At 44.6% G+C, this 26,379-nt stretch overlaps 1 protein-coding gene across 4 annotated transcripts in view; it reads right to left on the bottom strand.

Moving 5' to 3' along the window:
- CD2BP2 (CD2 cytoplasmic tail binding protein 2) overlaps window positions 1-26,379 on the bottom strand; it is a 72,283-nt gene that overhangs the window by 33,766 nt on the left and 12,138 nt on the right. For 3 of the 4 annotated variants that reach the window (XM_085618472.1, XM_085618474.1, XM_085618475.1), the window contains exons 2-5: window positions 18,163-18,271; window positions 4,270-4,411; window positions 2,529-2,686; window positions 1,801-2,377 (exon numbers count right to left, since the gene is read on the bottom strand). In XM_085618472.1, the coding sequence (XP_085474598.1) occupies window positions 1,801-2,377; window positions 2,529-2,686; window positions 4,270-4,411; window positions 18,163-18,240 (955 nt within the window). In that variant the 5' untranslated portion in view covers window positions 18,241-18,271. Of the gene's footprint in view, window positions 1-1,800; window positions 2,378-2,528; window positions 2,687-4,269; window positions 4,412-18,162; window positions 18,272-18,583; window positions 18,699-26,379 lie in introns of those variants that run through there. The other variant, XM_085618473.1, reaches the window with a different exon arrangement.

The raw sequence follows: 26,379 nt of genomic DNA, 5'->3' as shown, positions 1-26,379 counted from the left end.
TGAAAAGTAAGTATGGCTCAGGAACGGGTGCCCCTTTGAAACAATCTCATGCAAAAGAAATGAAAATTCCAGGTTCACATTTCACAGTAGCAGGTGGTGCCAAAGGAAGCATCTGGAAAGACCTATGAATTTCTATTTGCATTCTTGCAATTTGCCTGGACTTTTAAACCTCTGGGCATCATAGTCCATGGAAGAATAATCCCCTGGAGCTACTGGATTGCATTTTTCCTTCCTTTCTGAAAACCTAAGAAATTTTAAAAACCGTCTGCTAAAATAAAGAAACAATGCAGCCATTTGACCGCCTCAGGAAATAAATCCAGGCATGAAACCTGAGATTTACCTATCAAGGTAACTTCAATGCCTGAAGACTGTAAAAACCCCACTGCCTGCACTAAAGGAAGGACCACCTTTCATACACTACCTGGAGTAGTGTGCACGTAATCACTCAACAAGAACATGCGCACTCTAGAAATTACATAGAAAAGCCCAACTTTAGAAAAAGAGAGCTTGAAGAGGATTTGAAGAAACAATCTAAGGGCGTCATTTAGGATACGACAGTAGGTCTGCCATGTCAGCGAAGGTAATGGCCTCTAACCCCTTGTTATAGGATCGTCCACCATATTTAAAGATTCTCATTAGGTAGGTGGCATCTGTGTGTTCAGCAGAGGTGCCCCTGTGGTGGTTCTGATTGACAACCTGAAGTTTTAGCTAGATGGAAACCATGTTTGATACACCCCTTTGGCAAAGTTTTTATTTTCTTAAAACGAATTACTAAAGCAGGAGCAAGTTTTCAATAAACAAAAAATATCCAGGAAGCACAGGGAGTTTTCTCCGTGTGAATGGGGGACACTGTGCTTTTCCGCTACCTGGGACGGCCATGCTTTGCACAGTGGCTCCAGGTATGGAAAATGAGAAATGGTCGACCCTGCCTAAAAAGGGCAGTGTGAATACCACTACAACCAGATGGGCAGCTGACAGACAGGCTGTCAGGTGAAGGGACATTGGCAGAGCCAGCGGAAGTATCGCTGATGTAAATCCAGCACTTCACCTGACTAAACAGAGGTGGAACCCCAATTACCCTTAATGAAAGAAGCAACAAGTCGTAAGGAGAAAAAGATCCAGCTCAGAATTTGACTTCTATTAAGTTCAGATAAGTACATATGAAGATAATCATTTAAAATCAAGCCCAACAACTTTTGGAGGCAAGAATACAAAGAAAAAGTGCATGACCACTTGTTGTTTGGAGAAGCTGACCTGCTGTCACTGATAAGCTGAAAAATGCCATACTTGCAGGAGCAAGGTAGCACAGTCTTTTGTTTTTTTTTAGCAGTGCATCACACATATTCTTATTTCAGTATTTATCAATATAACAGTTACATAAGGACACTCCAAGACCCTAAAGACTGGTCGGTTCTCGAAATGTCTATCCCAAAAAATGGTTTTCCTAAATGTTTCCTCAATACAAATCTCTTTCATATGATCTCCATGAATCTCAGTCTAAGGTGCCTGCTAATACATGCCCAAGTGCTTAATTTCTTACAATGTTAATAAATCACTAAGCTTTGTAATGGAAACTGCTTTCTAGCTATTCATAGAGGGAATAACCTCAGGAAAGTTTCATTTCGAAGTAATGTGTACCTGTTTTGTTTCAAAAATTGAGAAGAATCCGTAGGCTTTCTAGTCCACCAGATCTCACATGTAGCTCACTGCAGAAACTCACACTCGAGCGGCACCATCTGTAACCAAAGCTCCTCTCATCATGTATCAAAACACTTTCAATTTAGTATGGCCTGAGCTTACCTTTTTCCATCTCTCTTTCCTCTTTTTCTTCCTGTTTTTTTTCCTGGGCTATGCTCAGCTTGGTTTCATCTATCTCATCTGCAAACATGTCAAGCGGCTCATCCGTAGCAGCTGGCGTAGCGGGGACAGGTGCCGAAACAGCAGTCAGCACTTTCAGCCGGTAGGCCAGTTTTTCACTGGTGTCCTGGTAAATCTCGTATACACCCCGGGCCACCATCTGATCAGCTAAGCCAGACAGACGCTCTAGCTGACCCTTGCGTAGCTTCTCTGCTTCATCCACTGGCTCCTCCTCCTTCACCTCTAAGGGTGGCTCCCCCTCCTTTGGTTTGCGGGGCTTCCACTTGCGAGGTAAAGCCAACTCTTTGGCCCCACGAACACCCAGCCGCCGGATAGCCTTAGCCACGGTCTCTCCAGGCTGTAGCATCTCCAACAACCCTTCCAGCAGGGCCTTCTTTTCCAATGGAGTCTTCCCTATAGTATCCATGTCATCATCATCATCCTCCTCCTTTGTTTCCTCATCTCCCTCTTTCACAAGGATCGTTTTTCGCTGTCCAAGACCCTGGTCTTTTACCCTCACCTTGTGGGAAAAAACATAAAAAGTAGTAAAAAACAAAATGGGGACAATGATACTAGTACAGAACCACCTAGGTTGCAATCTTCAACGAGCACCGTAGTAAAGAGGCAGAGGTTCGGTGGAAGATGAGGTGGAGTGCTAGGGCTATACTCACCCAATCTATATTATCCAGCCAGTTGTCGCGAATAAGGGTCTCCTTGTTCACAAAGTAGTTACCCTCTGAGTCGAAGTGGCCTTCCTCCATCTCTTCTTTTAAGTTAAAGGGTGTGATTCTCACTCCATCCTCAAAGTCCACGGTGGCCGACTCCTGGCCTACAGAACGAGCAATAGACCAGGTTCAGCGGAGAGACAGTCATTGGGAAGGGCAGCAATAAGGTGTGAGAAGAGAATGAGTGGTATAGAGGAGGTAAAATGTGAGCAAGAGGAAAAACATGGACAAATTGAGACCCAAGAGAAAAAGGGGAAATAGGGGAAAATGTCATAGTAAGACCAAGGAAGAGATACTGAAATAACAGCGAAACAGACATTTGGAAGATAAAAGTAAGTGGAAGAGACAAGTGTAACAGAGGTAGAGGAAAATGAGACATTCAGTGAAAATAAGAAGGAAGCACAAAGATCATTATACATGTATGTCATTTTTTGCATATTTTATCTAGAGAGAATTCATTTCTCGTGGGCCTCCAGATCACCTATTACGTCTACGCATATGAATTTGGATTCAACTCGGCCCTTGAAACCATGGAAGTGCTTGTTCTTCAAGAATTGAGCCTTTACTTCTCCAGTAGGTACCCAATGGGCAATGGCATCCAGTGGAGTGGAGAAGAAAATGTGGATAGCTAGCACTCTGGTGATCTTGGTGCACCGGCAACACTGTCAAGTTGAGCACCTGAGATTTCTGTAAGTTGATTCAAAACCTTGACACCTCTCCAAGTCCAAATCTCAATGTTTTTTGGGCAGAATCGGCCAAATCCCCAGCACACTGCTGTATTATTATAAAATAAAATACAATTAGTTTCTTAATCCTTTGGGTGCTCATGACGGAATGGTTCAGTCATGAGCACCAGTGCTCCTGTGCTCATAATGGAACCATTCCGTCGTGAGTACAGGCACGGACAGCAGAGGGATTTTCCATGCAAGGGAGAGGTATTGTTGGAAAGGGGAGAATCTCTACCCGGGGTTGGCAGCCATCTAGGGAAACCTACCAAACCCACACATTTCTGAAAACGAAACAACCAGGGGAGTCCAGGGAGGTATGGCTTCCATGGATCCCCCAACGTTTCCCTACCCAGAATACACTGCAAACCTCAAATTTTGATGAAAAAATCATTTGTTTCTCAAATTTCTGTGTTGGAAAGTTGTAGGATCACCGGGCTGACACAAATGTCCTACCACCCAGCGTTCCCCCAGGTCTCCCGATAAAAATGGTACCTCACTCGTGTGGGTAGGCATAGTGTTAAACAGGTACCCCTCCTACCAGGGATGTCCCACTTTTAGCCGTGCCTTTGGAGTGTGTAGTGGGGGAAGTAAGGGGGATCAAAGACTCCAGGGTTGGAGCAGGGTCGTAAAAGAGGTCACCCACCCAATAAGCTCAGCCTGTTTCCCTGGGCAATCCCAAATGCAAAGCCTACCAACATGTGGCATGAACAGAGAGAGGAGCAATGAAGGCGATAATATGAGCACCCCCATTTTTATCCAGAAGTATTACATGATGTGCTTCTTCTCTTGAGTTATCAAAAACTGCTATCAGTTTTGCATTTTCTTGTGGTTTCTGCAGGAAACACTGCCCTGCCATATTTCCGGACTCAAGTCCTCTACAGGGCAGAACACCTGTAACATTGGCTCCAGGTGAAATCCTTGGCCAGCTCTTGCGCTGCGTGTGGCATACATATACTCACCTTCCACATCCTCTGCATTTAGGATATCATACTTAGTGGAGTCATCGCCACCCTCATCCTCATCATCCTCTTCATCACTGTCCAGGGAGTGCTTCACCTTGAAGCGGCTGCCGGGTCCACTCACCCCAGTGGTCTGCTCAAACTAGGAGTGGAGGAGAGAAACGGAACATGCACATGTCAGGCAGTACTTCCCGCCTAGTTCTGAACAAACTAAACAGACCATTTTTGTCAAGTACCAGGAATAGCAGAGACAGCATTCACGCATCATTATTTATTAATCTTTCTTCACATTTCCCCCATGCTGAATAAAATACCCTAAAAACACTAATAGCATAACCAGTGCTTTTAATGGGCCGGTACTGCATGGTACTGAGTAATGGCACTTAATTTTGAGAGGGAGAGTACCTGCACTTTCGCAATAACAATGTAATACTTTTAATTGGCGAGTACTTGCACTTCTCTGAAACAAGCGGGTACTTTGGTACAGAGTACCTGCACTTCTATTTCTCCATTTCAAGCACTGAGCATAACCTTGTGTGGAACGGCCTTCCCCTTGTGGAAGGATGGCCTTTGCCACAGTGACCGCTGCTTCTTCTTCACAGGACGGTTCCTCATCTAAACACTACACTAGAGGAAGTGATGATTCTTGTGTCAATTCCCCTTCTCTGCATGCTAGTGTGGCTCCAGACAGGCCTGTAGCCGGGAACATAGGTTGTGGTGACTACGGTCACCGGTAATGACAACGGTGCAAAAAGGTTTTGGGGGGAGGAGCGGAATGAGTTCTTGCACAGTAGTTGGTTAAAAGAAAGAAATAACTTTTTAAATTGACAAAGTGAAAAGAGTTAATACAGTTAATGAAACACTTCAGAAAATAAATAACAGCACGCCTCAACTGTTAGAGTCAATAAGATAAGACTGATTACGTTAAATATCTCTAGTACAAGAGGTACTCTTAATCGCCATATTTAATAACAAAAATTCCTTTAGTTAATTTAATTTCTTGTCTGTGCCACCACAGCACCAAACACTGACAGGAATTAAAACGACATGATGCCCATAGTTTGGGGATAAACTGCGCTTGACTAAGGTCATGTACACTTAGCAGTATTTGCGGTCCGGGGGCGATCCGCATTTGCTGGTTGCACGCACGTTTTTGTCAAAGTTAGTAAATCAGGTTTCTCTTAAAGGGAAGGTGTGCAGCTTCATTAACAAGTCTTCTCTAAGGTCACATTACGCCATGTTATCTCAGCAGAGTTGCATATTTGTATTAGTCTCCTGACAAACGGCTCTGTGAAGGGGCGGACACAGCTTGCAACTTGAAGGTCACCTACATTAAGTCTTTTTTTTTTTTTTTGCCAACACTATGAAGTTTGTGATTCCATTTTCCTCTTGTGAGCACTGGCTGGGGAAAAAAAAAAAAATCACAGCTTGTTGAACTATCTGAATACGGCTTCCACAGCATAGGTCGCACAAAGAACCTCATTACATACAGAGTAATAGGATCCGTTATGCAGGGTCAGCCCAGCTCTCTCGCCTACTCTACAGGGTGTGCAATGTCTAATATAGCCACACACAAAAAATCCGAAGCGGCTATCCTCCAGGGTCGAGACATTTACTACTGATTTTGTCAATGCCACAGTTTTCTTTTACGATGGTGCTGAAATCCACTGGAGTACAAGCATATTCAGGATGATTGCATGAGAGCTGGCTGTGCAGGCAGGACTTCAGAACAAAACAATTGCTATATCTTCAGCGCTGTGCACAATCGTTTGCTTCCGTTTTAATTCCCACAAGAAAAACGGTTGCAGCCGATTGATATTGGCAATGGGGGCTGTTATGGGATTGTATTCTTTAGCCGGGTCCATAGCCTTAGTGCTGATGGCCATTCCCTTCATGCATGGTTCCGGGTCCTTGAATAGATCGATGTCCTCATTCCGCGTCTCTCGGTTCTACATCCCATGGTCACTGTGCACCAGTTTTGGATTACCAACGGCCTGAGCTCCTGCTTCAGTATCAGTGTTCTGATACAAGAGTCCTGAAGTCATTGTCCTCTGACACGGGTTGTGTTTTGCCAGAGTCCCTGTGCCAGTGCGTCAAAGACGATGCATCAGTGCTCCGTTGTCCCTGTGTCCTAGTCTTCACTGTCCAAAGTGGGTCAGTGGGTAAGTGATCCCCTGTTAGTGCCCAAAGACCGGTGTACAGGCGTTCACAGGTCAGTGTCCCTGCAATCAGTGCCTTGGAGCTCGCATCTTTGCGCGAGTGTCAGTGACCCTGTATCATTGGCAAGGCTCTAGTATACCCATGCCGTTGTTAAAGCCTCTGTGCTAGTGTATACGTCAGTTCAGTGTCCTTGTGCCAGTGTCCATGCCCCTGCCCCAACGCTAAGACCCCCATCCCAGTGTCCCCTAATACGCAAGGGTCTCAGTTTTGTCCAGTTGTTTGGACATGTGAAGGATGGAAGGGCGTCAGATAAAAGTGGAGTAAGACTTATTTAAAGAGCTAGATCTGTGCATAAAAATAGAAAAGGGGAATAGGGGATCCTTGGGGAATCATTTTCACACAATTAATGGAAGCACACTTTACAATTTGTAGCACTAATATTGGTTTAGAGTGTTCCGTTTCTGTCGCACCCATGCTTAAACGAAAGGGATGCTTGCTAGTTAGGAAGCCGTATGTCATGTATGAAATGTGCCGAGCATTTCATTCAACGGCAGTCGCTTGCCCGTCCAACGCTTTCTCATGCGCAATATCTGTATTGCAGCCCTCTGTAAGTTCCCACATGTGTAACAGATCCCCCATCAACCTTATCCCTGCTCCATCCATGCATGAAGCGCGGCAGGCTCCCCGATACATGAACTCAGACTATCTAACAAACTAACGTCCACAGAGGAATGTTTCCCTGTAAGTCAGCACCTTGTTATGTGAACAGTTAGAGAGCAATTAACCGAAACTACCCCCTCCGCTGGGAGGATTCACACAGAGCCCAGAAAGGAAACTCGAATTCATACTACATTTTTATATATATATATATATATATATATATATATATATATATATATATATATATATATATATATATATATATATATATATATATATATATATATATATATATATATATATATATATATTTATTTATTTTTATTACATTTTCTCTTATACAACCGTCTCATTACGCACACAAGTATAGCTGGGGTGTATTATTTGAGAACATCAGTAGATACATAAATCGTTTAGTTACAAAAGTAGAGTGGGCATTATCATTGGGATAAACAGTCACTCTGTTAATGGGTATCATTTGAACCTCCCGATGCTGTCACAGTTACATTACTTTGAGACTGCGGATCCCCTCCTGCATTTGTAATTCCATGGTGTCTCCTCCATGGGCCCCATATTCTCTCAAACTTCCTCGGACATACTCGCGCCTTGTACATCACTTTCTCTGCTGTCATATAGAGGTCCATCCCCCTTTTCCATTCAGGTAATGTGGGAGGAGTCGGTGCCCTCCAGTGTTTTGCTAAGTCCCTTTTCCCTACCACTATTCCCAAATTTGCAAAAAGTAATTTGGCTGTAAGAAGATCTCTCTCTGTAGGTATTCCTAGCAATAGGTATTTGTGGTCCATTGGCATCGGTGCATCCAGTATGTGGTTAAGTACTTTGGTGTGGGCGGGCAAGTAAACATTGCCATAGTGTGTGAAGATATGTGCCCCTTTCAGTGTGGCATCGAAGGCATGGAGGTGTTGCTGCCATTCCAGAACTGCGAAGCCGGGCCCTATCGTAATATGTCCTATGTAGGATCTTAAATTGTATGAAACGGAGGTAGGCTTTGATCGCCACTGCCCTTTGGTGGATCAGTGCCACCTCATAATCTAGGTCTTCAAAGGACCCTAGTTCTCCCTCCCATTTAGACCTCAGGTTTACTAATGTGTCTGGCTGGTTGATGATCAGGGTCTTATAGGTCCAGGAGATCGCCTTCTCTCCAATTTCCTCCATAAGAAGTCTCTCCTCCAACGGTGTATATTCAGGCATTGCCTACGCCTTGATCTGTTGTGCTTTCCAGGCGTGAGTAATCTGTAAGTATTTATAGTACTGCATGGAGGCTAGTTCAAACTCCTTTCATAGAAAGTTAAACAAAGCAAGGGCCCCTCCCTCCAGTATATCTCCCAACTTTGAGATCCCCAACGTGTAGCAGTGCTTGAAACCTTGCAGATTTACAAATTTCTTTAAACATGTTCCAGCCCATAGTAGGGTCTCCAGTGTCACACGGTTATCCAAGTGCATTTCCTTTTCTGCTTTTTGCCATACATCTATCACCACTTGCGTTGCCGGGAGTAACCTCTTCGTGCCCATCCCCCCCATTGAGGTACTGAATGTGAGAGTAGGAACCAAACTGAGTTTGATCCAGTGCCTATGCGGGATGGTCATCTGGGGCATGTTCCCAGTCGCGGATAACGACGAGGTGCGCCGCTTAGTAATAGGCTCTAATATTAGGAAGGGATATGCCTCCATTGTATTGCTTTCTCTGCAGTGTGCAGAGCACCACTCTAGCGGCTGTGGCAACCCAAATAAACATCTTATTTAACACTTCGTCCGGCAGTTTATGGTATGTGTTCTGGAGCATGTACAGGTGCTTTGGTAGTGTTGCCTTATACATACCTGATTTGCCGAGGAGCTTCAGTGGTAGCGTTTTCCATCGGTCCACGTCACTTTGAAAGTCTGCCTTCACTCTATATATATTATTATGTAAGCTCACTTCCATATTCAAGGTAATTTACATGCCCGGAGTAGTAAAACCATCCTGAACAAGCGCGGTCTTCGCTTTGGTGTGCCACTACCTGAAGATTCAAGTGCGAGCAGACCTGCTCCAAGAGTAAGGTTACTGGGGTTTATAAACAAAGTGGACATGGCGAGACACCTAAAGCCACTTCTAACTCCTACTAAACAAGGAGAACTTTTAACCAATTCAATGGATAGAAACTATTCAAAACTCCGACAGGGCAACGTCTTTGCTTCATACCGTTTTAAGCAAAACTCAGACAGGGCAACGTCTTTGCTTCATACCGTTTTAAGCAAAACTCAGACAGGGCAACGTCTTTGCTTCATACCGTTTTAATGTCATACAGTTCATGATTACTTCTACCCAGACGAAAGAAGGTCATGTAGCTTTTGGGAAAGATAACAGATTTGAGAAACACATTTTCTATTATTTGCAAACTTGGTAGGAGGATCACTATATTTTCATTTCATAAGTCACAGTGCCATCGACTTTGCCACTGTCAGCCCCAAGCAGCGGCTCCACAGAAACCATACTTCCCGAGAAAGCAAGAGTCTGAATTAGGTTCATGTGCTGTAAATAACTTTAGATATTTGAACCATCTGGCATTAGATAAAGAATTAAGGCCAATATATTAAAATGGTGGCCTTTGCGAAATTGTTCCTGTTTGATGTGGAACAGACAATGTGGTTTAACATCGCTGATAAACATTTCTTATGGTTAGAAGCAGCTTTCAACTAGGTCCCTTGCCAGGTAAAACAGATGGAAGGTTTAAATGAGGCGCAGTAGAGATTTTTCATTGTGGCAAGTAAGACTGCATTGTCCACACAGGCTAACGGTAGGACAAGAGTGGCTGCTATCATACAGAAATCAGGAACTATGTGATAGATCAATATTCACTCCACAGGCAGCCCATTTCCAAAAAGTGGATCAGAATTGGGTCTGAGCTGAAAACCTCACAACCACCTAGAAGCACAGCAATGCCATTCTATTTTTGGAATGGGTGTGCTGGGACATTAATTCTTCTAAAGTCGTTTTTGATACAGAAGTAGGATTGCTCAGTTTGTCTTCTAAGTGTTATACTACATCCCTGGAAGTTCACAAGAACTATATTTTTTTCCTGCTCCATCATTGAAACTATTCGTAACTTTTTCGATTTAAGTCGTGTCAGCTCTCAACAGAGCTGGATTTGGGCCATTTGCACCACAATCATTGAAAGACTTCATCAAGTCTCTTGTATCCATTAGAAGTGTTCTCCTGGGGATCTCCTAGCCCCTCTTTGGATCTCGGAGCTGTGTCCACAACTGTGACTCCTATCATCTGCCATGATCTTAATCTCTAGTTTGCCAGAGCCCAGGTCCTTTCCTAACCAATTCACTATAATTCTAATTTCAACAAAGGCGACTCCCGAAAAATACACTGCCCTAGGCAGCAGTGTGGATAGTGTTTAACCAGTGTAAGGTCGGGTCAGACCCTTCTTATTACTCTTTGTGGGTTTGTACACTTCAGGCGCAGTTTTGAAAAGTGCACTCACCTCATAGCCCTCATTGGCTATAAACCACTGTCAGTGCAGATTTCTGAATTTAACATGACAGACCCACACAGCACTGTGACCTCCTTACACTTGCGCGAGGGCAAGGTCCTGGGAGAAACTTGAGGATGCAAGTAAAGAAAAACCCCAAATGAAAGGGGAGGGGTCAGGATTCATTCAACGTTTAGCTTGAGGGGTGCGGAAAGATAACAATCATGAGGTTCCTTCTGACAACTGGTTTAGCACGCAATAGACAATTTTCACAAATTATTCGGAACAGAGAGGAATGAGAAGGGACATTGAGTTTAAAACCTCAAAGGGGTTAGCTTGTTACTGGCGATTCTGCTTACCTACGCACAGTTCTACTTTGCTCTGCACTGCTGCTCATTTGCACATTTCTCGTAGCCCTCAGAAAACTTTCTTAAACGTTTTAATAACTTTTTAAAAATTGCTACAATTATTTTATGTGTGCCGAAGGGATTGTGGTCGAATCACGGTTTTTACTCACTTCCTGTTTCCCCGTGCTGCCATTGAGAGACGCCATATTTGGTAGGGCGCTCTCTAGTCTTTCGGCGGCCGGGGGTATTTCAATACGTGAACGCACCCCACTGGCGCACCTAAGGCAAGCCCATCTGCACCCGTCAGCGTCCAGGAAGCGGCCAACGCCAGCCATGCTGCCCGCCTGGTCCCAGGACAGAGGCCCAGACTATGCTACTCGGGATGCTTTACGGGATTGGAACTCTAACTCATGTTCCTTTGGAGATATTTGGGACCTTTCTATCTGCTGCAACAATGGGTGCCCGTCTTGTAGGTTTAGGTTGGGTTTGGGTCTCACTATTCCCGATCAAGTTAGTACACCATCTCGCCGTCCTATGACACCTCCCCACATTTCTGCAGCCTTGATTAATGTTGGATCCCTTAGTAAACATTACACAGAGGTCTTTGATATCCTTAATGACGGCTCCTTAGACCAGCTGTTCATCAGAGTGTCCTGGCTTGACTCAACGTCAGACCCCCTTGTCACCCTCGCTACACCGGAGGGATATAAGATTGTTAGAGCCGACCGTCCAGAAGGTAGGGGAGGGGGGGGGGGGGGGAGTGGCCATCTTTTATAAGAACAACTGGGATCTTCGCAGGGGGGATGTGACCATATGGGGAGGCTGCGAGGCCCTAAATTTCAGCCTACACTTTTCAGACCATTTTACGCTGGGAGGCTCTTTGCTCTATAGGGCCCCTGGTCCAGTAGGACCTTTCATACAGGCCTGTGGGGATGCTATAGCTTCCAGGGCGCTGAGATTCTCCCACTATATTGTCTTAGGGGATCTCAATATCCATCTTGACCAGGCTGAGGCTAAAGACACGCGTGATTTCTTGGATATTCTTCAGCTGGCCCAGCGAGTTAGTCTCCCTACCCATCAGGCTGGCCATATTCTGGACTCTATTTGTTCTAACTTCCCCCATCTCGATCAGAGACCCACGCCCGGTCTCCTGGTCCGACCATTTTGTGACCTACTTTTCATGGGACGTGAGGAATGCGGAGCCCTTGGTGCGCTCATTTTGTAAACCTGCCTTTGGGAGAATCACCCCCGGCGTGTTCACTCAAGTCTTGGAAACCTCTAGACCGATCCTCTCGGGTGACCTAGAGGATCTTACCAGTTGGGTGGCTAATGCAGTTGACATACTCACCCCACAGTGCTCTTCTAAGCTGTCTAGGGAATCACCTTTTAAACCCTGATTCAGCCCTGAACTTAAAGCACTCAAACACGAATGTAAGATTCTTGAGCGAGCATAGCGCTGCAGTGATTACTGTCCCATAGCCAAGCTGAAGCTCAGAAATAAACAGAAGGTTTATTATGGGGCCATAACTTCCGCCAAAAAGCTATTCTTCTCAAACCGTACCGAGTGTGCTAAAAACAACGCTAAAGAAATCTTTGCGATTGTTCATAGTTTTACGTCCCCTTTGGCTCAAGCTGCTGTATCATCTACCTCAGCAATCCGGTGTGATACTATTTCGAATTTTTTCTTGGATAAGATTCGCACCGTCCAGGCGACTGTTTCGTCGGGTGCACTGGGATAGAGGCATTCAATCCATCTCCTCCTGCCAGCACCGAACATCGCTTGGATGTTTTCAAACCAGTGAACTTATCTGATTCTCTTAAAATTCGTAGGAGTCTAAAATCTGGCTCTCCTTCTGATCCTTGCCCTGCTAGATTGATAGCAGCAGCAGCGGAGACAATTAATGAAGAGGTGAACAGTATCATTAACTTGTCCCTCCAGACAGCCAGTGTCCCAGCAGCTTAGAAGCAGGACAGGATTCTGCCGTTTCTTAAAAAGAACGTGTCTAGACGCTCTTAATCCGGGGAACTACCGGCCAATATCTCTGCTGCCTGGCTTGGCCAAGGTATGCGAGAAGGTTGTTAACAAACAACTAACGGCGTTTGTTGAGGGGGAGAGTATTCTGCATCCAGCTCAGTCAGGGTTCCGGGCCACCCACAGCACTGAATCCGTCCTGGTGGAGGTTGCGGAGGCCATTCGGGAGTGTCTGGATGCCGGGGGAGAGCAGCATTGATTCTGCTTGACCTCTCAGCAGCATTCGATACGGTCCCACACTCTCTTCTCCTCTCTCGACTCACCAGGGTCGGTGTGTCAGGTGTAGTATGGAACTGGCTCAGATCCTTCCTTGAAGGTCGGACCCAGCAGATTTGGATTCCTCCGTCCTCCTCCGCTCTGCAGCCTGTGACTACGGGAGTCCCCCAGGGGTCGTCCCTTAGTCCCCTTCTCTTCAACATTTATATGACACCTTTAATCTATTTAGCTGAGAGTTTGGGGGCTAAGGTGATGGCCTACGCCGATGGCACCCAGCAGCTATTTACGTGGGACAATAGTGATAAGTCAGTTTCCTCGGTACATCAGTGTCCCATCCATTTTTCATTGGTTAGCGGCGGCGCAATCAAAATGTAATGAGGAGAAGTCGGAGATCCTTCTCTACGGAAAGTTTCCTCCCAACTTTCGGGTATCTGTTTGGCCGCCTGAGTTCCCCGTGCAGACTTCTGCTGGGAGGCCGGCCAAGAACTTGGGGGTGTGGTTCGACGAGAACCTTTCTTTCTCCACCTATATTAAGAAATTGACCGGTAACTGCTTTGGTCTTCTTAAGACTGAGGACGTTTTTTCATCTCCTTCCAGAGTCAGCATGAGAAACGGTCACCTGTGCACTTACTCTGTCCCGGTTAGATAACGCAAATACTCTTTATGTGGGCATCCCGGGATATTTGCTGATAAGGCTCCAAGTGGTCCAGAACTCGGCAGCCAGACTTCTTCTGGGCATTTCCTCCAGGAACAACGTGCGTCACCATCTGCTTTCTCTAAACTGGCTGCCTGTGGTAGAACGGGTGGAATTTAAATCGCTAGTATTGGCCCACCGAGCCTTGCACGGCCTCGGCCCATCTTACTTACAAAAACGGTTTTCTTTCTATGTACCACCCAGACAGATGCACTCTTCAAATTCTCGCCTTGCTCAGTTCCCCCGCTTCAAATACCAGAGGGAAGGTGGCAGTTCGCTGACAAGGAAGGCCTCTGTTGCTTGGAATGCACTACCCCTTGCTCTACGTAATATTCAAGATCCAATAGTATTCAAGAAAAATTTGAAAACACACCTTTTCGCCTAAACGGGCGCTTTTACCCTTTGCTAGGCACCGCGCCTGGACACTCGTGAGTATCCGAGCACGTTACAAATTAAAATAACATAGCATAACAAAAGAGAGCCAACAGGAGGATTGCGTAAGATGGCGGCCGCCATACTTCTTGCTCCTCCACCCTGCTGCGCCTTTTTCCAGGGAGCAACAAGTCATTCCAGTGTGCTTACCGACCCCCCTCCTCCCACTGTGCTGAAACCGGTATGTATCCCAAGATGTTCCATTGCTCAGGCGGCCAGCAGAGGATGGTACAGATCGCCGTCAGACAAGCGAGAGGCCAGCACTCACAAGATGGCGCAGAGACCCTGACCGAGTAACAGCAACTGACCGGGGGGCATGATCCCTTACAAGGCCCAAGACTGCACCAGCAGGAGAGGGGGCAGAGTCCTCAGCCCTGTTGCCCGCAGTAGCATAAACAGAGGCGTGCTCTGGCCAGCCCGGAGCACAGTGAGCATGCGCCTCCTGACACAGTGGTAAGACACCGAGGCCTGCCAGCAAAACTTCGCTGGGCGGAGAGAGGGGACCAACCCAAAGCCCCCCCCCCCACCCTTACAGGTATCACAAGCGGTGAATACAGAGCCCAGGTCCCAGGCCTATAAACAACGTAACTGTTCTGAGACTCGCCAGCAGACTTCCCTGAGCACTTCTGGGGAGGGGGAGCCATGTCAGAGTGTCCCCCCGTAGGTACCACAAGATGTGACTACAGGGTCCAGGTCTTTGGCCTATGAAAAACATACCCCAGAGCTGACCATGATGAGTGGGAAAATACAGGGAGGCAAGCCATAGATTCCGCCCAGGGTGTGAGCAGCCATCAACCCCCTGCTAAGGGGGCCACCAAAGAACATAGTGCGACTGCAAGCACTGCTAGCCACAGAGACACTGCACACCAACATCGACAGAACCCCGAAGAGGCGACAAACCCCGGGGCCACTAGTATAGCGTACGGGCACCAGGCACTCCCCAAAATGGCGAAGACTAAAAAGGACCACAACCTTAAACACAGGCTTGTCCATTCCTCTGGCATTAGAACATCTATGAAGAGACCACAAAAGTATATCTATATTAGGACCCTTCTCCTGCTTTTGGTGATCAGGCGTGCCTCCTCTCAAACCACCTCATAAAGAGGTTTGCATAAGAGGGGCAAACCTGGATTCCATGGCTGTTTCCTGGATCTGTCGGTACCAATCTCCCTCAAATAAAAAGTCAATTTTGGAAAGAATAAAGTGTGCTTTTTCAATCAACATTTTGGAGTGGACATACAAACTGGCACTTCAAGATGCAAGATAATGTTCCAGTGGGATTACTCCAAATTCCATACCTCTTGATAACCGTGATGAAGTCTTACAGTGAGAAGGAACATGTTGCCTGGGCTGCAGATGGTTTGATTTTAAGGGAGCTGTGATAAACAATAAAGGGTGTAAAATGCTTAATTTTCGCCATCTTGGTCTCCTTATTGGATGCCATAGAGGTGGACGTCTTCTCTTCTTGAAATAATTAATGGAATGAATTCATTTCAATATATCCATAATGGATGAGCTATTAAACTTAATTAAATGAGTGCTTCCTTTATGAGGAATTTTTACACTTGAATAACAGGGTTGTAAGGCAGTTCGAGCCTAGGGTTTAGAAACCTAATTGTATTTTATAATAATACAGCAGTGTGGTGGGGATTTGACCATTTCTGCCAAAAAAGGTTGAGATTTGGACTTGAGGAGGTATCGAGGTTCTGAATCAACTTACAGAAATCTCAGATGCCCAACTTGACAGTGTTGCCGGTGCACCAAAATCACCCGAGTGTTAGCCATCCGGTTACCTGGGCGGAAGTATCCATATCAAATCTGAGGATTCAGGTAGCACCCACCACATCTAGCACGGAAGATGTCAACTATCGGGGGCTAATCAAACAAGTGAAAAACAACCTGCCCACGTGGTGTCATTACAGACACTTGTGGATAGGAAGGTTTGCGGCCATTCAGAATACTATTTTGCCTTGGGTGCTGTTCATGTTTCAAGCACTTCCGCTAACACCCCTCCCCACAGCACTCTTAAGACTCTACATACTGAAATCAACAGATTTTTGTGTGGGAAGGGAGGAGACCCCGCATGCACCACCTCCAACCATACAGACCATCCGTTCAGGGTCGGTTGGGGGTGCCTTACATATCACAATACTATCAGGCGGTACAACTCCTATACATTGTGGAGTGGGGTCGGCATCCTCAGAAAACTTGGGTGCTTCATGGACCAGGCAGTGGCGGGTTTGGGACATGGTAGCTGAACCGAATAGACTGACTCCATTACCCTCTCCGATGACCCCTATATTTTTTGCCAACTCAAATTTCAACTCAGGCATGCAACCCAACCGATTCATGCTTTGGCCAGGAACCTCTTAGATGACGCTAGGATTATCTCATTTGACCAGTTGCAAAGGGACTACAAGCTTCCAAAGTCAGAATGGACACACTACTTGCAGATAAGACACTGGTTGCTGAACTCCACGGTTAAACTACAGATTCACAGAGCGCCAACATAGTTCGAAAGATAGATATTTTTGAAGGATAGAGACATGCACCAAATCTACAAGCTAAACTCCCTACTAGCAAAACCTTTGCAACGTGAGAAACACTAGGGGTAGAAAAGATGAGAAGCAGAAATAGGGAGAGCGAATATCAAAAGAATGGGGAGATATCTACTACAGAATGAGACGCTACACAACGCACCCAGCACAGACACTGCAGTCAAAATAGCCACATATTGGCATTGGACCCCCCACTAGGTTAATGAAATGGGGCCCCGAACGAAGCAAGAAGTGTTGGAGAAGCTGTGGGGGTACAGGAACACCTACTTAGGTACTTCCCTAAATTGATCAGGTATTAAGAAAGGGTCAGGATGATGTGGCCAAATTCTTGGACACACAAATCTCACAATTTCCAGCACATGTGCTGTTGGGCTTGCCCAATCAACTGAAGTATTCATGCGGTCCTGGAAAGGCAGACATATAGCGCTGGCCCTGGGGGCAGCACAACAGGCAATCTTGTCCTAATGGGGAACTCACAGTCCCTGATGACACTGCTTGGCTCCAGCAAGTATGGCACCCACTTAGTATAGAAAATCTCACCCTAACTTTAGAGAATAAATTTAATTTGTACCAAGAGTTATGGGCCCCTCTTTCATAGCACTCATTGCATCCGAGTTCAATGAGCTCACCTGTCCTCAATATATCAAGATGTTGCAATTGGTCCCCACTGTACTCGTATCGCAGCTGCTACGTACAGCCCTGCCGAAAAACTGAGTGGACTTGGCGGGTCAGAGAGACAGTAAACAATGCCCATTGAGTAGAGTGTGGGGGGTGTTGGGCTTGGGGCACCATTTATACATTTGCTGTAATGCTGCTAGCCTCTGGGTTGTAGGCGACAAAGCTGTTCCTTGTTTGACTGTATGATTTAGACCAAAATAATAAACAGAGTTGATCCTAAAGGAGAGCTACCCAGCCAGTCAGGGTCCCAGTGGGAGGCAGAGTTATCCTGGCACCCTTCCTTTCTGTTACAAATGCACCCGTATTTTCTTAAGGAGTTAAGTGTAAGGTGCTATGGTGGTTGATTTTGGACGAGGGGGGCTTATTCTGATCACCTTTATCTACCATGCTCACCCTTATCAGGCAGTTACCAAGCATACAAATCCACAGTCCCCATATATAGATGGTCTTTTAGAGACGCATGAGGATACATTTAGGGAAAATCCAAAGACTACTCAAATCTCATATCCATGGTAAACAAATCAAGTGGACAGCACCTTGCTGCCATTGTGTCCCAAGATTAAGACAGAGGTGCTCATGGAGTTTAAAAAAAACTCTGATAAAAAATGCCGCCCCTTAATTCCAACACTTAATCCCTTACCTTTTTCTTGGGTAGGTGTAGGCCTTCCAGCTGCTCATCTACGGCCACTTCCTCAAAGGTTACCTTGCGTTTAGACATGGTCCTCCTTCTCAATGTGGGCACACCTTACCTGAAATAGAGACAGACATGAGGGCAAAGACTACCAAAGACATGATGGAATGTTCAAGGCAAATGTGGAGGGAGTGCAGCAAGCGTGAGGGCTGAACAGTCTCTCCTCGAGGGACCTAAATGAGTGCTTCTTGGAAACATATCCAACTCTGCCCACCAGGCTCTGTGAGTAGCATCCCAAAGCAAAGAATTAACATAACAGCATGTACTAGAATGACCAAAGCAAGAAGGAGCGACTACACAACAACTGCAGTCTAAGAGTCTCAGCATACAACAGCCTGCACCACTACTATCATTCAAAAACAACAGCCACCTTCAAGTCCTGCTCTTCCAATGATCTTCCTTCCAGCATGTACCTTTACTGTCACATACTGCTAACATGAGGAGTCCATAAGAATTTATTGCAGTGGTGGCGCGGTAAACACAAACTGATGTGCGCGAATGGTGTCATGAGGCAGGCGGACAGTAATTCGTGCCATCTGTTAGAACAAGATACTCTTATCAGTCGCCTGCAGCAAATATGCCAAAACAACGCACCAAAGGGAAGCTCAGATACACGAGCAACAGGAAGCAGGGTTATGCTTAGCACTAGTAGGCTATAGGAACAGCCAGTAAGGGTGGGGTGTTCTTATAACATTACAAACAGTGAATGGCACAAAGAGGATCAAAATAACGATTCACTGCTGATGTTTGAATTGTTTAAACGTAACCATACTCTTTTCAGCCTCAGTCATTAGCTAGTCATTGAGGATCACCTGTCATTTGTCAGAATAAAATCTTGTAACTATTATTAATCAAGCTATTATTTTATTTTGCATTCATGTTACTATTATTGATCAGGCTGTTTTATTATCCTCCTCTTAATTTACTGGGTCTTATGGCTGTTTTACCACGCAATAAATCATTATCCCTAAATTTACAACCATTGCGTGTGCCCTTTACCAAAGCACTCCTTCTCCCCTTGTTGGGGGGGATCCAGCATTTATACCCAGGAGTCTCAGAGACCCCCCCTGAGAGAGCCCACAGAGTCAAGGGAGCCACACACAATGGAGGTGTGGGAATGGCGCCCCTTGCCAAAGCACTCCTTCTCCCCTTGTTTGGGGGGATCCAGCATTTATACCCAGGAGTCTCAGAGACCCCCCTGAGAGAGCCCACAGAGTCAAGGGAGCCACACACAATGGAGGTGTGGGAATGGCGCCCCTTGCCAAAGCACTCCTTCTCCCCTTGTTGGGGAGGGAACCAGTATTTATGCCCTGGACTTTCAGAGACCCCTCTGAGAGAGTCCACAGCGCAAAGGGAACCCCACACAGCGGAAGTGTGGGAATGATACCTCTTCCACTGGGATCACAGCACACCGGACGTCGGACACTGTTTTTCCTCGTCTCCCGGTTGCGTTTCCTTCACCCTCCTCTTTCCCTCGCTCATTCTTGGTCTACCTCCCCAGCTCCTATCTCTCCCCCTTGCCTGCTTTTTTTTCCCTTACATCTATGTTTTTAACGCATGTAACTTCGCTCCAGTAACTCATGTAACTTGTATCTATGCTCTGAAACAATGTTCGTCCTCATGTAAAGCGCTCTGATACCTCCGGGTCTAGCCAGCGCTATATAAAACTTTTCAAATAAACTATAAATTACTTCCTACCGAAAGCCTGATATAGAGTGGGCATTACACATTATAGGCTTCCGTTATTGATGGGTACAGTTAATCCCTGTCACTGTTCAACTTGTTGCTATTAGAACTCTTCTTTACTACATACAATTGTGTCCATTATTATTTGGTGTAAGAGAGCCCAAATACTGAGGAGAATTGATCTGTTATTGGCGGGCTATTATTGCTCGCACATTACTTGTTGTGTACCATTGATCCTGTAAGGAGCTTCGTATCATTGACTTCATCACTGACTGGATATTACTGATCTCATGATTATTGGGCGAGTGTTAATGATTCCCTTTCATTGGCTGAATATGTTGGAGCCCAAATATTGGTGTCTTACTATTTATCCACGATCACTGGCTGGAATTAGTTGTACTGGTAACTATTTACCTTTTTTCTTTTTCACTCTGTGGGCTCCAAAGGCAGAGACTAAGATTGTGCCCAGTTGAAAGCTTTGCTATTCAGAGTTCCAAACTTTGCCAGATGAGGAGTAGCGGGTTTCTATTTTCGCCAGAGTGTAAGACATCTGGCCCAGCCTTATGGTGGCTCTGGTAGTTGACTATTTACAAAGGACTCAGATCAGACTCGTACTGAATCCTTTGATAAATCTAAAGCTGCACAATGTCCTAATCCATTCATTCCCAACAAACAGGACAGTTTTGTTTATACAAAATGTGTGTTCCTGAAACTGCGACTGGAAACGTTGTTGCTTGTGATATAATGTACTCGCACTAGCGATCTACCCTCTGTATGTTCCTCTCCTCACATCTTCTGTGCCCTGCTGACTGCAGGTAGTGTCTATGTGGCCTTTTATTTCAGAGGTCTGTTGTGGGAACTGGATCCCACGTAGTGCTCAATCCAAAACCACTTACTCCAGCTCTGCCAGGTACAATACCCATGAATCATCTCCACACACACCCCCACCCCCTTTTTGGCCGACTGTCAGAATACTGAATTGTGCATTTGAACTGATTCACCCTGAAATATAATTGAAAACAAAGCCCGTGCTCAACCGTATCAACAGCTACACTCCAATTGATTGATCAGTGTGTGCACCTACATCTTGACTTTCACCCTCCCTGCCCATTAGTTAGAACCAAGCTCGAAGGATTTAACCTGCACTGACCGGCCGCTGCTAAGCTTGTCTAAAAATCAGAAGAATCAGAAAATAATTGTAGTCAATAAACGGCAGTGCTGGAAGAACATTTTACTAAGTTAGTACAAAGGGAAGAGATGTTCGGCACAAAATGTGAGAACCTGTGCATTTATTTAAAATAAAGGACAGCATTTTACTGATTTGAGGTCTTAGGGAAGGGAATGTAAACAAGCATTGAAAATGCAATAGGTCTCGCCCTCTCTTAAGTTAAAGCAATTCGGTTTGTAATTAGGTGGCTTTTTAGCTTTGCTTTCATTAGTGTTTTTCAAACTTTCATGTACATAACATGCATATATGTATATGCATGCATTTATATTTGTATTTATATAGATATGCAGATGTATATATATATGTTTATGTATGTATGTAAATATATACATATACATATATATAAATGCATATGCGTATATATATACACACACACATATATATATATATATATACACACACACACACACGTGTGCGGGTAGAGAGTAGTAGAGAGGTAGAGAGTAGTAGAGAGGTAGAGAGTGAGGAGTAGAGAGTGAGGCGTAGAGAAAGTAGTAGAGAGTGAGTAGTAGAGAGTGAGTAGAGAGTAGTAGAGAGTGAGTAGTAAAGTGTAGTAGAGAGATAATAGTAGAGAGTGAGTAGTAGAGTAGTAGTAGAGAGAGTAGTAGAGAGTGAGTAGTAGAGAGTGAGTAGTAGAGAGTGAGTAGTAGAGAGTGAGTAGTAGAGAGTAGTAGAGAGAGAGTAGTAGAGAGTAGTAGAGAGAGTAGTAGAGGGTAGTAGAGAGAGAGTAGTAGAGGGAGTAGTAGAGAGTGAGTAGTACATAGTAGTAGAGGCTGAGTAGTAGATAGTAGTAAAGAGTGAGTAGTAGAGTAGCGAGTAGTAGAGTAGAGAGTAGTAGAGTAGAGAGTAGTAGAGTAGTAGAGTAGTAGAGTAGTAGAGTAGTAGAGTAGTAGAGTAGTAGAGTAGTAGAGTAGTAGAGTAGTAGAGTAGTAGAGTAGTAGAGTAGTAGAGTAGTAGAGTAGTAGAGTAGTAGAGTAGTAGAGTAGAGAGTAGAGAGTAGAGAGTAGAGAGTAGAGAGTAGTAGAGTAGAGAGTAGTAGAGTAGTAGAGTAGTAGAGAATGAGTAGTAGAGGGTAGTAGAGAGAGTAGTAGGGAATAGTAGAGTGAGTAGTAGAGAGTGAGTAGTAGAGAGTGAGTAGTAGAGGGTAATGTAGAGAGAGTAGTAGAGAGTAATAGAGAGTGGTGAGTAGAGAGTGAGTAGAGAGTGAGTAGTAGAGTGAGTAGTAAAGTAGTAGAGAGAGTAGTAGAGAGAGTAGTAGAGAGAGAGAGTAGTAGAGAGTAGTAGAGTGAGCAGTAGAGAGTAGTAGAGAGAGTAGTAGAGTGAGTAGTAGAGGGTAGTAGAGAGAGTAGTAGAGAATAGAGTGAGTAGTAGAGAGTGAGTAGTAGAGAGTGAGTAGTAGAGAGCGAGTAGTAGAGAGTGAGTAGTAGAGGGTAATGTAGAGAGTAGTAGAGAGTAATAGAGAGTGGGTAGTAGAGCGAGTAGAGAGTGAGTAGTAGAGTGAGTAGTAAAGTAGTAGAGAGTAGTAGAGAGAGTAGTAGAGAGAGAGTAGTAGAGAGTAGTAGAGTGAGCAGTAGAGAGTAGTAGAGAGAGTAGTAGAGAGTGAGTAGTACATAGTAGTAGAGGCTGAGTAGTAGATAGAGAGTAGTAGAGTAGAGAGTAGTAGAGTAGAGAGTAGAGAGTAGTAGAGTAGAGAGTAGTAGAGTAGAGAGTAGTAGAGTAGAGAGTAGTAGAGTAGACAGTAGTAGAGTAGACAGTAGTAGAGTAGACAGTAGTAGAGTAGACAGTAGTAGAGTAGACAGTAGTAGAGTAGACAGTAGTAGAGTAGTAGAGAATAGTAGAGAGTAGTAGAGAGTGAGTAGTAGAGGGTAGTAGAGAGGGTAGTAGAGAGAGTAGTAGAGAGTAGTAGAGAGTAGTAGAGAATAGTAGAGAATAGTAGAGAATAGTAGAGAGTGAGTAGTAGAGAGTGAGTAGTAGAGGGTAATGTAGAGAGAGTAGTAGAGAGTAATTGAGACTGAGTAGTAGAGACTAGTAGAGAGTGAGTAGTAGATAGTAATGAGAGAGTAGTAGATAGTAGAGAGAGAGTAGTAGAGAGTGAGTAGTGGAGTAGTATTGAGTGAGTAGTAGAGAGTGAGTAGCAAGCTTACATTAAAGATCTTCAGCAGGGGGAGTTACTGCAATATTTTGGTATTTATGTAGATGTTTAAAAAAAATGCTACATAGTCACGCAGAGTCCACATTGGCCTGCCATCCTTACACCTTAATACATACATTTGCCTAATTTTAAAACCATTTTGTGTTTAGTCTGCATCAGTGCGAATGGTAATGTTGGCCAAAGCATGGAAATAACACAATCTCTTGCTGAAGCGCTGCACAGGTCAGGCCAACAGCACGAATGAAAACAGAACAAGGCACGGGCATCAATCACTAGAACGTAAAACATGGCTTAAATAAAAAAAGCACCCCCATAAAAAAAAATATTAAAGACAAAAACGACAATCATCCTGAGGCAAACAATGGCGTTGAGAGACTTTCAGTATTTGCCCTGCAGTGAAATGTCTGCAAATCTGTTTTACACATAAGGTACTGAATTGTGACACATAAGCACATTGTAAAGAGGGAAATGTCACACATAAGCAAAGCAAAAACTTGTCATGGCGCTTCTAGGCTACATGGACAATGACCTGCAAGCCGGTTTGTAAAATATATATTTTTTTTAAGTGATGGCTTCACCGAAAGCCATATGGTCCCATACAAATGATAGCAAATGCTATGCTTTTTCCACATAACGTAACTTCAAGAAGCCTCCAGGGAAGAGAGAAGGGACAAAAGGGAAAGAGAACACAACAGTGTGTAGCCCTTATTCCCAGCTCGTTTTGAGAGAAATCTGTAATGATGAAGACACGTAAGCAATGAATAAACCTCAAGCTTGAAAGCAACGCAATCCTCCCCAACCAACCACAGAGTAACTGCCTCAAGTGGAGCACTCGCTGTCCAGGCAACTTTGGAACATAAACAAAGTTCCACATTCCACCCCCACCAACCCAACCCATTAGAAACCCTTTTCCACAATCGTTATTGTTTTTTCCTCACCCACTCTTATCCGTCCCTGCACACTTCAAAACCTTGCTACTTTCACATTTTCCTGCATCCGTTTTGGTGTCTGTATAGATGGATGTAAGTGTGTAGCTGTCTGTGTGCACCGATGAACGTATGTGTTGCTGTCTCTAAGGCATGTCAGCGTGTGGGGGGGATTATAAACAGGCATAACCTATTGACTCCGTCAGAGCTAGTTTTAAAGGGGGATACCTTCAACTAGGCACTATATTCATAAAGAACGGTATGCCACTATAGCCCATTCAGTATTTTAACTATTGTACCTGCCACAGTCGGATCGAGCAATGCTAAATCAAATACTACAAAGACAATATGACGGAGACAAGGCACTTAGACTAAACGGTGGGAAGTTCAAATGTACTCCATTATATTTTCAAGGTGGAGAGGGGTAATATAAGAGTTATGACTCGCAGGCTGGTGGCAATCTCTCTCAAATCTCAGGAAAGGTTCGGGGTAGTCACTGAAGCGAGTGAAGAATGAAGCATCAATGGATAATAAAGTGGAACTACGCTATTTCCATTCTAGATGCACAAACGATTCCAGCCTGATGGCACTCAGAGCGCCACCGGAAAGGAAGCTGCTTCGCTGAAGGAGTGTGGACAGCCCGATGCCATCTTTGTCCCTCCGTGCGCGTGAAAGCCGCCATGCCCGCGCATGTGGACATCATATGCGAAGAGTTGCCATGACAATGGCAAGCTTAGCACAAGATGGTGTCGGACTGTCCACAGTCCGTAGGGGCACGGGCATGCTGTCTGCATTGGACAGATGGCGAGAGCAGCGTGCATGCAAGCGTTGGGGAGAATCGATTCCAAAAGGTCTCTCTGACGAGAGCAGCGCATACGCTGCTTTTCACCAGGCAAGACCTAAAAAGGAGGAAACACGGGGCAGATTTAAAGTGAGTAGACATTGGCCCAGAAGGTTACACAAGGAAGTCATTGCCTTTGTAGATATAAAAAGAGGACAATACATAGTCTGATTCAACAGTGAATAGGCAACCCACAGGAGGGAGAGAAGTTTTTGGTAATTATGGTAAGATTTTTTTTGCTTGAAGATCAATCCTGTTACTCTTTGAAGTATTGTATTTAAGTCATTGGCATAGTCCTTTGGAGGATGTGGAGAATAGCATTGCCATTGTAAAAGCACAATGGACATTATATATAGATTAAACATTTTATTTGATTATACTAAAATAATCATAAAAGTCACAGAACACAATAAATACAAAGCTACTTAAAACATCATGGTATTGCGAGCATGCACAGCCAGTTCTAAAAAAGATACAACAGCAAGACAAGTGTCATAATCAGAAATTTGTAAATAACAGAACAATGATCTGAAACAGGTAAAATTGCATTTCCTAGGAACCGGCATTTAAAACGTTTTGGTAATAAAAGAATAATATATATTTTAAAAATATTATTTAAGAGACAGAACGAGCCCTCATCAGAGAGACGCCAGTGCTTGCAGTACAATACTGACCCAAAGGAAAGCACCGAAGTTGACGAATAGGGCCAATTTGATATCTATCCAAGAGCAATATTTCCCCTAAATTGATCAGACAAGAGATATGGTTCGATTCCACTGCAGGTTTGCAATACGGCAAAGTGGCATAGCAATGGTTTGTCTAACTATGTGGACTCTGTCCAAACGTCTGCACTCCAAGAAAGTATGCTTTTCCCAAGCTGTGTCAGATTCCACAATTGACAGGGGATGATGAATAAAGCTATGCCCAGAATGTTGGTTATTATTGTATTTTTTTAAATAGGCAAACCAAGGGGTCTTCATACAGTGCTCAATGTCTAAGCAATCCAGGATAACCCAGTGGTTAAATATAGTGTTGGGGTTGGACCAGATGGAAATCAATAATAGAAGAGGGGTCACTGTAATCTGATCATCCAAATAGCCTAGAGCCAACTCCTTGTTATAAAAATAACGGGAGGAACTCAAAGGTAATGACAGAAAACAGCTACAAAATCTGTTATCTTTTAATCATAAAAAAAGAGTGCTTTTAGGGTGTCTCAAACACCCAGCACCAAATGTAGCAATTGGTACACACGGGGTCTTCTATATTTGCAAGAGTGGAACAAATGGCTTATTGCCTATTAAGGTCCCCATTGTATTGGGCATTATGTGCCAGG

Source organism: Triturus cristatus, chromosome 7 (assembly GCF_964204655.1).
Source record: "Triturus cristatus chromosome 7, aTriCri1.1, whole genome shotgun sequence".
Lineage (NCBI taxonomy): Eukaryota > Metazoa > Chordata > Amphibia > Caudata > Salamandridae > Triturus > Triturus cristatus.
The sequence above is the reverse complement of the archived record's forward strand: the minus strand, read 5'-3'. Positions and strand labels throughout refer to the sequence as shown.